This window comes from Pleurodeles waltl, chromosome 12 (genome assembly GCF_031143425.1).
Source record: "Pleurodeles waltl isolate 20211129_DDA chromosome 12, aPleWal1.hap1.20221129, whole genome shotgun sequence".
NCBI lineage: Eukaryota > Metazoa > Chordata > Amphibia > Caudata > Salamandridae > Pleurodeles > Pleurodeles waltl.
In genome coordinates, this window is record NC_090451.1 from 63,087,646 (window position 1) to 63,101,439 (window position 13,794).

At 49.5% G+C, this 13,794-nt stretch overlaps 1 protein-coding gene across 1 annotated transcript in view; it reads left to right on the plus strand.

The window, feature by feature from the left end:
- The window catches only part of SEMA6B (semaphorin 6B), a 289,073-nt gene that overhangs the window by 213,726 nt on the left and 61,553 nt on the right, over positions 1-13,794 (plus strand). The window contains exons 6-9 of the mRNA XM_069215814.1: positions 5,062-5,163; positions 7,771-7,861; positions 12,326-12,445; positions 13,234-13,322. Of these exons, the coding sequence (XP_069071915.1) occupies positions 5,062-5,163; positions 7,771-7,861; positions 12,326-12,445; positions 13,234-13,322 (402 nt within the window). The remainder of the gene's footprint in view (positions 1-5,061; positions 5,164-7,770; positions 7,862-12,325; positions 12,446-13,233; positions 13,323-13,794) is intronic.

Below are 13,794 nucleotides of genomic sequence, written 5' to 3' on the forward strand. Positions count from 1 at the left end.
AGTCAGGGCCCTGGCACTCTTGCGAACCATTGGAGTGGAGCAGTCAGGGGCCCTGGCACTCTAGAGTGCAGCAGTCAGGGCCCAATTCATTTTCCCCTTGAGTGCGCTGGAAACTGTCCGCATTGAGCACCGCCAGAGCTCTCCAGCATGTTATGTCCCTGCAAACATTTGTGTCAAATGTGATTTATTAGACGCCTGTGTAATTGGTTTTGTAATTAATTATTTCTGGTCTGTTGATCAGAACAGACACATCTCATAATCTACGTGAAATCCAATTTCCAGATACTGTGAACGCTCTTCTCCGGCTGACAAGGACTACAGCTCCGGGACAGTGATTCAGGGTGTCTCCGGGGGGCTGCGGCGCGCGATGACTGTTAGATGGCTCCCTGGGGGGGGGGGCAGATACGAAGACCCCCGCAATCATGCATAAGGCGCCCTGGTTAAAGGATGCTTGATGAATGCAAGGTACTCGAGAAGCCCTCAAGGCAGGCAACATTAGGAATTCATGCTATCTCACTCAAACATGCCCTTCCCTTCAATGCACCAGAGATTCACATTCATCATAGTTCAGCATATAGCACAGCACACATCACAGAGGGCTTCTTGACGCTACAGTGCACCAGGAAATAAGAGTTTACAGTGTGTCTAGCTTAGATGCCTAATCCTCATTCAAGCAGTCTGAAAATACCTATTCAACCTGTAGGTGGAGCCACATGGAAGCCTATTTAAGAAGGCTGGGATTGTCCATCACCGAATGCATATGATTCACAACCATCGGTCTCCTTGCCAAATGACATCTTTGACCCGCCATCACCCTAAACTCTGTTCAAAACTGGATGACTTCTCATCACCTAAAGCCAACCCTTCCAAAACTACATACTGCAGTACAGTGCTTCCGTTACAATCCTAGATGGTCACACTCCAGCTGGTCAACCGTAAACCCACCATCCTTGCCAGTGCCAAATTCCAAGAAGTCATCCTAGACAAAAAGCTCAACAGAGTCTCAAATCAGCACCATGGCCAGAAATGTGCATCATCAACTGCGTCATCTCTGGGGAAACAGCCGCTACAAGCCAGAGCAAGGTGTGCAATCTCTCAATCATACACGGGTGCTCTCCAGAATCGACTATTGGAACTCTCTTTTGACTGGTCTCCCCACAATCTATCTCACGCCCCACCCCCCCCAAGAAATTAATTGTGCACTGGGCAGTATGCTTCGCCTACGGGCCAAAAGGAATGACCACATCACATTTATGCCGGTCTCTCTCGGTGGGCGCCCATTGCTGAATACAAGATGGCTCGCATCACCCGTAAGACCCTACACACATCCACTCCCCGTTACCTGGCAAACTCAAGCTTTCAGGAGGTTCTAGACCTAGTCTAAGCCTTCTTGGCTAGTGCAACCAGAATTCAGAACTCACCACCTCCAAACCCATGACCTAGCACCTCGCTGACGACCTTCAAAATGGAGCTGAAAGACGCTTTAGCGATATTTTAGCCGAGACATTGCAGCTAATCCTATCCTGGGAGAACACGCTCGCTCACCTCTTGGCACAGAAGCACACAACCTCCACTTCATCAGGGGCTTACAACCTTACACTGCCGTACAGTGCTGGTACAATACCCTTTTATGTAATGGTTCGCCATTATGTAAACCGTGACCTTCTGTAACTGTATTTGGTAATATTAGGTCATTTTTGCCCCTCTGTAACTATCCATAGAACAACATACGTCCACTTTAAAGCATTCTAGCATCTCTGGGCAATGTCCGCGCTATATAAAAATGCATAAGTAAATAAATATTTAAATAAATAAACAAAACAGAGAGCCCTAGAACAGGGTGTCTCAGGGCGCCGCTAAAGGATAGGATCTCGGGGAGTTTCATTCACAGGGGCTCACTGGAAAGAGAGGGCATCTTGAGGGGGGATAGGTGGGGGGGTCTTGGGATTCTTAGGGCGGTGCTTGAGTCCAGGATCTTAGCGGAGCAGGAAGCTGCAGAAGATCCCATGTTTTGGGTTTTTGTTGATGCTAGTGTGATGTTCAACTTGAACACACAGGGCACCTAAGAAGGTGCTGGGATACAGGATGCTGCCAAGAGCATGGCAACAGGGGTCTCGGAGATGGCGGTGTCCTAGCAACGCATCACCAGTTGTCGTATTTATACTGGCCCCTCTGATGATGCCATGAAACAGACGCTGCTGCATTTTACATTTTTTTTTTAATGTTATGAATTATATACCTAAAGGCTTTTAATTCCCATTTTAAAACAAAGGAAACGTAGAATGATACATTGCAACCCTAAAATTGAATTGGAAATTAAAATTAAAAAATTGAATTTGGGTGAAAAAATCACACATGGACACATCTTAGACCTGTTTTCCTTACATAGCCCTATTGTAAGAATTCTCCAACTGTCCTTAACTATCTGTCAGGACTTGACTAATTCCACACGATTTCAAGTGAAAAAGTGTTTTAATATGCAGGCCCTTCACGCTTCCCCAGTTAAAGATGTAATTGTACAGCAAACACTGTGACATTTTATAGGGCAACAGACAGCCATATATTGAATCGAACTTAACAGCATGCGTTAACAAGAATCCCTGAGAGTTAAATCATGTTCCAGGCCAATATAACAATTTGTAACCAACTGGCAGGTTTATTCAGAGCACAGAGCGCTCCATCGTCTGAGTAAAGACGGGAGAAAACAAGAGCACGTGTTATGTTTGTCGTCCAATACATTAAGGTAGGGTCAAATATTCACATTTATTGTTTAATCGTGCCGCATAAGACACTTGAATCTACTGAACGCTTAGGGAACTTGAATGAGAAGATGAATTGAAGAGTTGGGCTAGATAAGCAAGGACCGAGCCTGGCTCGTGTCTGATGTCTGGCTCTGGTTCGACTCATGTCCCCTTGGGGCTGTAGAGCCAAAACAGAGCCGAGCCAAGCATCCATCATACCGACCTTTTCCTCCAAAGCACATTAAAAGAGGAAAACCATTAGAGACAAAACTAATCAGTACACAAACTCTAAAGAGGTGTCTCTCTGCTGTTGTGTGTATGTCTCCAGCTGAGCAACAATTCCTGTCTCACTGAGCCAGTGCTTAATTTGAGCCGGTGGCAGCCATCGGTACTTAAACGTATTTTTCCTGATCGGACATTTCCCGAGAGCAAAAGAATGAAAGCACACACAAAAGGAAAGATGGATGGAGAGAATGATGGAAAAGTGTCAGGAAGGGAGAAAGCAGGGACCTGCAGGAGTGGGGTGAGAGGAGGGAGTGCCTGGCAGTGGATTGAAGAGGCCTGGATGCATTCAGGGCTCCATGCCATGCTACTCAGTGTACCCACGTTCCATTCCACCGGCCGGGGACTTCTGGGTAAAACTTCGGGCACCAGCACTCAATCTCTTAAAAATTAAGCACTTCACTGAACACCTGTAAACCGACAACAACGGGAGAGAATGGGGCTTTACTCCCAGAGCTGCCGACTTTAGTGCAGCTGAACCAGTTTAGAATCCCGGCGTCCCCTCAACATCCTGTGCTCCTGGGCAAATCAGTTAATCTCCCCCTGCAAAAACAATCTGACCTTGTGTAGTGTGAATGGTGCTCATGTTGAGTGCTCCAATGACCATAGGCTGTGTTTACAGTTTACAAAAGGGCCAAAAAAGCCTCGTGGGAGATCAGTGCAATTTCACTCCATGTAACTGGCATCATTGAGTCGAGGACCTTGTCCCTCTTCTCTGTTTATCAAGTTAGGTGAATGCAGTGATATTGGCATAAAATTGATTTTCTTCAGTCCCTTATATTTTTTTTTTTTTTTTTTTTCAAGAAAGAACGAGTTAAATTAATTCACGTGGCTTTCGCCGTATTTGCTGAGCACAGTGTACTGGTGGTCGTGGCATTATTGGATATAAAGCACTGTCCTCTGGTTGTAAAAGGGAGCAGGGCGGACATTTCCACCCAGTGGCCCAACTGCATAAGTAACACGGAAACCGGGTACATATCACCGATTCCTCTGTTGATCAAATTGTGTGATCTTGCACAAATCACTATACCTCACTCTGCCACATCTTGGTTTGGTGTCATATCTGAGACCACTTTGTGGGAATTCGGTTCAGTGTTTTGGGCTGTTTGAGGACATCTTGTGCTTGAATTAATAGTCTCCAGGCATACAGTGCGCATGACAAACTGAAATCTGTAGTTTATTCGTCGCCGTGTTACCAGAGGATAGAGATGGGGAAAAGTTTGTTTAAAAAATATTACATTTAACAGAGGTCAATGCAGTGATGTAATCTAATGTACTAAAGCGACACGCAAGCGTTAAATAAGTTCTGATTAATTTATAAGGCTCTTTACCACGTGTGTACATGACGTTTGCTGTGTCACTTTCACGGTGAATTCTTTCCTGTCCCGGCTCCTGCGTTGGGTTTTGGCTCAGCTTCGACTCTCCTTTCTCTGACTGCTGGCTTCCCCACCCCTAATACTTTGTAAAATGAAATATATGGCTCTTGGTACAAACTGCCAACATGATCAACGTCGCGTCTACTTTAGGGGGAACAAATCCTGAGTGATGTTTAGTATTTTCGCAGCCCTGATTAAGTGTTCTTTAGTTTGTGTACACAATGGCGGCTTTTTCAAGTCTTATGTGGGATACTAAGTTTCTGGTATTTTAAATCGTGAACAGTTTTAAAGGGACCATTCGTTGTTAATCTTTTTTTCCCCACCTTTTAGGTTTATTGCACACCCTTTTGGTTCTCAATATGTACTTTTATTGTCTATTATAAAATTATTCAACAAAAATGCTACTACACATGGGGGTGCGGCATGGAAAAGAGGTCCTCAGGGTTCGAAAATTCCACAGGGTCCTTGTTCTGCTAAAATGACCATGATCTGTTTTGTGGTGGGGCCCAGGTGGCGTGGATGTTCCCTAGCACTTTGGGCCAGACCTGGGCCCTTGTGTTAGCTGCTGGTGATCCCCCTGGTGTCTTGACACGAGGCCAGCGCGCGACTCCCCTCCCAGTGGTTCTTTGCACTCATGTCTCTTCTGTGTGTTCCTTTCACAGGCAGAGTGTAGAAACTTTGTCAAAGTGCTCCTGGTGCGGAACGAGGGTGCCCTCTTCGTGTGCGGAACCAACGCCTTCAACCCCGTCTGTGCCAACTACAGCGTGAGTACGGTGCCCTCTGTGCTTAGACAATAGTGCTTTGAGGAGACTGCAAGGGGGCACTTTCCATCTACTGCCGCCAAATACGTGCCCCTGTCTTCTGTTGACAGAATGTAGGTGTGCTGTGCCCAAATGGGGGTGTACATGTCAGTGCGCCCTACTGGCACACTGCTGTAAGACACTGACCGGCCCAAGCTTGTAGGGTGAGTGCCCATGGACCCCGCAGGCAGTATGTGAATTGTGGAGTTGATTTCCAGCGACAATACTGAACATTTGAAGAGACAAACTCTAATTAATACAAATGAGCCTGTTTGAGGTGTAATAGCCCTCATCAAATTAGTCTGCTGATGTAATTTAACTCTGTAAGCAAAATTACCGATACAGCAAATAGGGTGGGTAGACTATGCTAGGATTCTGCAAAGAATTATTTTTAAAAAGAAGATTACAAAAGTTGTGTCATCACATGGGAATCGGTAATTAAAACGAGGGATGAATGCGTTAGATTGGCCGCTGTGTCCAGGGACTATATATTAAAGGCCTGTATACAAAGAGATAATAGAATTCGTTTTTTTTCAATACGTAGGCATATGTGCCCTGGGATTATATGGTGAATGTTTATGTGCCCTCAGCTTGTAGACAGAGGCCTGTATCCCTTGAGGCGATAGTCAGGGCCTCTGTGCTTTGATTGCAGAATAAATAGATGGCTGTCTTGAAATTCTAGAACAGGGGCCTCTGAGCTTTGGGATTATAAGGGCCTTTGTGCCTTGAGATTCCAGAACGAGGCCTTTGTGTCTTGAGATTCCAGAACGAGGCCTTTGTGTCTTGAGATTCCAGAACGAGGCCTTTGTGCCTTGAGATTCCAGAACGGGGCCTTTGTGTCTTGAGATTCCAGAACGGGGCCTTTGTGTCTTGAGATTCCAGAACGGGGCCTTTGTGCCTTGAGATTCCAGAACAAGGCCTTTGTGCCTTGAGATTCCAGAACGAGGCCTTTGTGCCTTGAGATTCCAGCAGGAGGCCTTTGTGTCTTGAGATGACAGAATAAGTGCTTCTGTGCCTTGACAATATAGGATGAAGGCATATGAGCCTCCATATCATAGAACAGACTCTAGACAAAGCCATATCTGGTCCAGCGTCCTACCACAGTGATCATTATGCTGGACTTGAGTGCAGCATTTGATACTGTAGACCACCAGGTACTGATTCAGAGAATGAGTGAGATTGCAATCAAGGAACAAGCACTTGCCTGGCTTACTTCCTTCTTACAGGATAGATCCTTTCAGGTCCTAGAACGTTTGTTCCTATCATACAAACTACAATGTAGGTGCGGTGCCGCTCAGGGCTCGGCCCTTAGCCTGACACTGTTTAACATTTATATGGCTCCCCTGGCCTCCTTGGTGGAATCATTTGGGTTAGCATTGGTGTCTTATGCTGATGACACCCAACTGGTGGTCTCCTTTTCGGCCAATGAGACTTCAGAAGGAGCCGCTCTTCACACATGCACGCAAGCGGTCTCAAGCTGGATGACCCAGAGTAAATTACAACTAAATGAGGAGAAAACAGAAGTGATGATATTGGGTCCAGAACCACGGCCTGGAATCCTTCACACTTGTCCTTTGGCACTTAGTGAGTTCCCTCTTTCCAAAAAGCAAGTTAAGAGCTTGGGAATCAGTCTGGATCCCCTTTTGACATTGGACCTGTATGCTAGGAATATATCTAAAACTTACTTCGCCTTACTGAGACTTCTCAGGAAAGTCTTTGTCATCCTTCCGGCATTGGCTAGAAGACTTATTGTACAGGCCATCATTCTTTCAAGGCTATACTATGGGAATGGTCTCTTCCTAGGTTCCCCAGTCTATGTGAAAAAGAAACTACAAAGAGTTCAAAATGCCGCAGCTCGTTTACTGCTGAACATCCCAAGAAGATTATCTGTGCAAGCTGGGCTAGTGTCCTTGAACTGGTTGCCGGTTGAGCAACGGATCAAATTTAAGGCCCTATGTCACATCCATAGGTCCTTGCATGACAGAGGACCTGCGCTCCTTAAGAACTACTTGAGATCTGCTACGATAGCTTTAGCAACCATACCAAAAATACAGAAAGTTAGATGGGGTGGGTCCTCTTTGATGTTTTTAGGAGCCAAACTGTGGAACTCGCTGCCCCTTAAACTTCGGTTGATGGATCAAGAACTGGAGTTTCGAAAGGCCTTGAAAAATTGTTATTTTAGGTCTGCTTTTATTTTGTCGTCTTCATCCTTTCTGTGGTTAGGGTCCATTAGCGCTGGGAAACCCGAGGGTATCCATGCGTTCTATAAACTGTGTAACATAACATATGTGCTTGGGATTATAGAATAAAACCATTTGTGCCTTGAGATTACAGAATAAAGGGTCACATGCATTGACATCAGAGATGAAAGGCCTTGGTCCCTTCATATTATAGAATACACACCCATGTAGCACCGAGTGAAGCTGGAAGACCTGTTGGCCCAGAAACTGAAGGTTCAGTGTTTGTGCGTGTCTGAGAAACAACACTGCGTCTGTACCCCAAACTTCACTGTGGGTGTGCTGCTTTCACACCCTCATGCCCCCCTCACTGCCCCTCTCTGTCTCTCTTCAGATGGACACTCTCGACCCGCTGGGCGACAACATCAGTGGCATGGCCCGAAGCCCCTTTGACCCCAAGCATGCCAACATCGCACTCTTTGCAGGTAACATAAGTGTGAGCGTGTGGTTGTGTGTGTGTGTGTGTGTGTCTTTGTGGCCGTGTGTGCTTGCGTGTGCGAGTGTGACCACCGAAGAACCGTTAGAACGATTGAGTGACCCCCTTCAACACCTGACCCCCACTTCTGTCCACCAGTCATGTAGCACATGTGCCCCACATCTCACAGTGTGCTGTGCCACATGTGTCTTAAATACCTGACCCACATCACACAGTGTGCTGCACCACAAGCATTTAACAAGCCATCATTGTGCTCTGACCGAGCCATATCATTCCTGTCCCACATCACACACTGGGCCCTGCCAGGAGCCCATGCAGGCCTGTCCCGCATCACACATTGTGCTGTGCCAGAAGCCCTGAGTGCCCTGGCCTGGGCCCATGTCACTCCTGTTCACATCACACACTGGGCTCTGCCAGGAGCCCATACAGGCCTGTCCCACATCACACATTGTGCTGTGCCAGAAGCCCTGGGTGCCCTGGCCTGGGCCCATGTCACTCCTGTTCACATCACACACTGGGCCCTGCCAGGAGCCCATACAGGCCTGTCCCACATCACACATTGTGCTGTGCCAGAAGCCCTGGGTGCCCTGGCCTGGGCCCATGTCACTCCTGTTCACATCACACACTGGGCTGTGCCAGGAGCCCATACAGGCCTGTCCCACATCACACACTGGGCGCTGCCAGGAGCCGATACAGGCCTGTCCCGCATCACACATTGTGCTGTGCAAGAAGCCCTGAGTGCCCTGGGCCCATGTCACTCCTGTTCACATCACACACTGGGCTCTGCCAGGAGCCCATACAGGCCTGTCCCACATCACACATTGTGCTGTGCCAGAAGCCCTGAGTGCCCTGGCCTGGGCCCATGTCACTCCTGTTCACATCACACACTGGGCTCTGCCAGGAGCCCATACAGGCCTGTCCCACATCACACATTGTGCTGTGCCAGAAGCCCTGGGTGCCCTGGCCTGGGCCCATGTCACTCCTGTTCACATCACACACTGGGCCCTGCCAGGAGCCCATACAGGCCTGTCCCACATCACACATTGTGCTGTGCCAGAAGCCCTGGGTGCCCTGGCCTGGGCCCATGTCACTCCTGTTCACATCACACACTGGGCTGTGCCAGGAGCCCATACAGGCCTGTCCCACATTGTGCTGTGCCAGAAGCCCTGAGTGCTCTGGTCTGGGCCCATGTCACTCCTGTTCACATCACACACTGGGCTGTGCCAGGAGCCCATACAGGCCTGTCCCACATCACACACTGGGCGCTGCCAGGAGCCCATACAGGCCTGTCCCACATCACACATTGTGCTGTGCCAGAAGCCCTGAGTGCCCTGGGCCCATGTCACTCCTGTTCACATCACACACTGGGCTCTGCCAGGAGCCCATACAGGCCTGTCCCACATCACACATTGTGCTGTGCCAGAAGCCCTGGGTGCCCTGGCCTGGGCCCATGTCACTCCTGTTCACATCACACACTGGGCTCTGCCAGGAGCCCATACAGGCCTGTCCCACATCACACATTGTGCTGTGCCAGAAGCCCTGGGTGCCCTGGCCTGGGCCCATGTCACTCCTGTTCACATCACACACTGGGCCCTGCCAGGAGCCCATACAGGCCTGTCCCACATCACACATTGTGCTGTGCCAGAAGCCCTGGGTGCCCTGGCCTGGGCCCATGTCACTCCTGTTCACATCACACACTGGGCTGTGCCAGGAGCCCATACAGGCCTGTCCCACATTGTGCTGTGCCAGAAGCCCTGAGTGCTCTGGTCTGGGCCCATGTCACTCCTGTTCACATCACACACTGGGCTGTGCCAGGAGCCCATACAGGCCTGTCCCACATCACACACTGGGCGCTGCCAGGAGCCCATACAGGCCTGTCCCGCATCACACATTGTGCTGTGCCAGAAGCCCTGAGTGCCCTGGGCCCATGTCACTCTTGTTCACATCACAACCTGGGCTCTGCCAGGAGCCCATACAGGCCTGTCCCACATCACACATTGTGCTGTGCCAGAAGCCCTGGGTGCCCTGGCCTGGGCCCATGTCACTCCTGTTCACATCACACACTGGGCTCTGCCAGGAGACTATACAGGCCTGTCCCACATCACACATTGTGCTGTGCCAGAAGCCCTGGGTGCCCTGGCCTGGGCCCATGTCACTCCTGTTCACATCACACACTGGGCTGTGCCAGGAGCCCATACAGGCCTGTCCCACATCACACATTGTGCTGTGCCAGAAGCCCTGAGTGCCCTGGCCTGGGCCCATGTCACTCCTGTTCACATCACACACTGGGCTCTGCCAGGAGCTCATGCAGGCCTGTCCCACATCACACATTGTGCTGTGCCAGAAGCCCTGAGTGCTCTGGTCTGGGCCCATGTCACTCCTGTTCACATCATACACTGGGCTGTGCCAGGAGCCCATACAGGCCTGTCCCACATCACACATTGTGCTGTGCCAGAAGCCCTGGGTGCCCTGGGCCCATGTCACTCCTGTCCCACATCACACACTGGGCTGTGCCAGGAGCCCATACAGGCCTGTCCCACATCACACATTGTGCTGTGCCAGAAGCCCTGAGTGCCCTGGTCTGGGCCCATGTCACTCGTGTTCACATCACACACTGGGCTCTGACAGGAGCCCATACAGATCTGCCCCACTTCACACAGAGAACTGTGCCACCTGCACCCACAGGACAAGTTTCCCAAATCACCCTTCATCCGGTGCCTTCGGGACCAGAGTGAGCAGTCCGAGAATCCCTTAACACGCCTGTGCCCCTCACAAGAGTGACTTGGCCTGGGCTCACATCATGGCTGTTCCACATCACACTGGCTGTGCCTGGAGCCCAGACTGATGTGTATCACATCACACATTGTGCTGTGCCAGAATCCCTTAACACACCTCTCCCCATCAAGAGCACCCGGCCTGGGCCCAGATCATGGCGGTTCCACATCACACAGGGCTCTGCCAGGAGCTCGTGCACACCTGCCCTCTGTCCGACAGGGCGCTCTACGTCCGGGACCACTGGACACGTTTCCATTAGCAGACCGTGTCCTTTGACATGAGAACTCAGCCTGCCTGCCCCCCCGCCCCCCCCCCTCCCCCACTTCCCCCCAGTGTTCTGTGGAATGATTGCTAGCCTTGCACAGTGGCGTAATAAAGGCCCCCGCAGCCCTCGCTGTGTGTGTGTGGGGGGGGGGAGACGGGGGAAGCTCAAGGGGGCACCATCATGCACTGTGCACGGGCAGCAGGCCCCTGACTGGGTCCAGGGGGAGGGGGCTTCCGACAGGTACTTTGCAGAGGGTGTGGGGCTTAAGTTTTGTTACGCCACTGCCTTGCCATACAGGCAGTGACTAAAGCAGGCACTCTTATATAGTAACATTAATTACGGCAGAGTCACTCAATAACAGTCATTATCGGAGCTCAAGCCATTTATGCTTCTGAGCTTCAGGAGGAGGCCCACAAAGGAGGGAATGAATACTACCGAGTGATTGGCTGGCTCAGATGTCAATAATGTTGTGACCTCATGAAGACACCATCTCCTCTCCTGTCCATCTACAATGCCCCGCATGTGCTGCATTCTAAGACATCTGATTGGCTTCTCCACTTGCAAAACTCCAATCAGCAGGCTGCTCGCGCAATAATACCCTCTGCCGAGGGCAACACGAGCTGTAACATGCCCACCACACTGTCAAGGGCCAGAGCCAAGACCACTTTTCTTAATTTGGGTGGAAGACAATTAACCGCGATTAACAAGCGAAAGAATGTGGCAAATAAAGACTCCTGATTGGCTGAGCACATATCTGTATTTTGCAGCGGGTGCTAACAGAATTTATGCCAGACATGTCCTATGAATGAGTTACTCTCTCTTTGTTCTTCCTTCACCCTATAACTGATGTCTCCCTTTCCCCGCCCCCCTGACCTCTCTGACTTTCTTGGACATCTTCCACCTCTCATCTTCTCAATCCTTTTCTCTTTCATCTTAATTCCCCCCATATTGTGCCCTTTGACCCCTCCATTCTTTTTTACACTGTTTTCTCCTCGTGGTTTTTAATTCTCTCTCCATCTCACTCCTTTCTTAATTCCCATGACTCCCTTTTCTTTGGCATTCCTTCTTGTCCCTCTCCTGCCCCCTGTCTCTCCGTGTTTCATTCTCTTCCCTTCCCTCTCTTTTCCCTTTCTCTCCCCTCCCCTTCTATATCCCACCCCTCTCTCCCTTCTCTGCTTCCTGTCTCTCATCTCCACCCTTTCCCCTTCCTTCACCCTCCGCTCCCCATATTACCTTCATCTTTTCTTCTCCACGTGCCCCTCATATTCCCATCTTCTGTCCACCCACGTCGCTGCACCTCCCTCTCATCTCCATCCACTCTTTCCCTTTCCGCTCTCCACCTCTCTTCCCCTGCTCTTTCCTTCTCTGTGTTCTCTCTCACCATCTCTTCTCTCCCCCCATCCTCCCCCTCAGATGGCATGCTCTTCACCGCCACCGTCACAGACTTCTTGGCCATCGACGCGGTCATTTATCGAAGCCTGGGGGACAGCCCCACCCTGCGGACTGTCAAATTTGACTCCAAGTGGTTTAAAGGTAAGTCCTGCATTTTCTGCTGATCCCGGGCAGTTTTCCCTTCCATTGTTTTTTTGCTTGTCTGTACTGTCGCAGGAATCGGGGCACGCATGCAAATCTGTCTTGAATTGGGTTACAGATAAAAGCCACTAATCTCAGCACAACCCAGAGCAGGGATCTTCTGCTTCTTTACATTGTATTAGAGATTAAAACTCGTTTGAAGTTTTCCTAGATCAGAACATCTCTTGCATCTTAAATTGGATTGCAAATGAGTGCCGCTCCTTTGAAGATCCGGCAGGCAAGGACATCCCCTATTTCTTTGGATTGGGGTAACAAATAAACACCCGACCTCTGTATCCTCCTCAGGTCATGGTATCTACTGCTGCCTTAAACTGGGCTGCAGGCCCTCCTCTAAAGCCTCCTCATATAAGGGCATCTCCCGCCTCCTTAAATTGGGGAACATCCAAGAAGACACCTCGCTCTTCCTTAAATGCTGATCCAGATAAATAACTTCCCTCTGAAGAGTCCACACATCAGGACATCTCTTCCCTCATTGCACTATCATATGATTGGTCCTGCCTCTCATCCTCTTCGGATGAGGACATTGCCAGCCTCTTTACATTGAGTTCAAAGAAAGCTGCATCCTTCGAATAATTCCTAACCAAGATCTCAACGCCACCATCAGCTGTCACCGGGTGATTGTTGACATCCCACCTTCTAGGCCTACCCAAGAGATCAGAACAAATTAGTACAACCTTGATCTTGTGTTGTTGCACTGATTTTGCTATTTCTTGCTTTTGTCCTGATAGAGCCTTTCTTTGTGCACGCGGTGGCATGGCGCGCCCACATCTACTTCTTCTTCAGGGAGATCGCCGTGGAGTACAACTACCTTGAAAAGGTAAGAGTTCTCCTTCCGCCTTGTGGCGTGAGGAGTGGGAGAGAGTGTGGAGTGCTGTAGAATCCTGATGCACGGTAAATCACTTCTAGGCGCTTTCTCGGCTGAGATCCAGTTAGCGGTCAGACAGAGTACCACAGCGGATGCCTTCAGCTTCTTCTAGTGAAGAGCCGCATGGCCTGGTGTGATGCTATTCCTCTTGAGTTTGTCTTCTGTAACACTTGGGCCTGTACTTATACTTTTTTAGCGCCGCATTTGCGTCACTTTTTGACGCAAAGCGGCGCAAACTTGTAAAATACAATTGTATTTTGTAAGTTTGCGCCGTTTTTTGCGTCAAAAAGCAGCACAAATGCGGCGCTAAAAAAGTATAAATATGAGCCTTAGTGTTTGGTTTACTTTTATACCTCAACATCAGATCTATGATTTTTCCCCTAGCTGGTATTTCTTTGTTTTTTCCCACTGCAATCAGATTTAT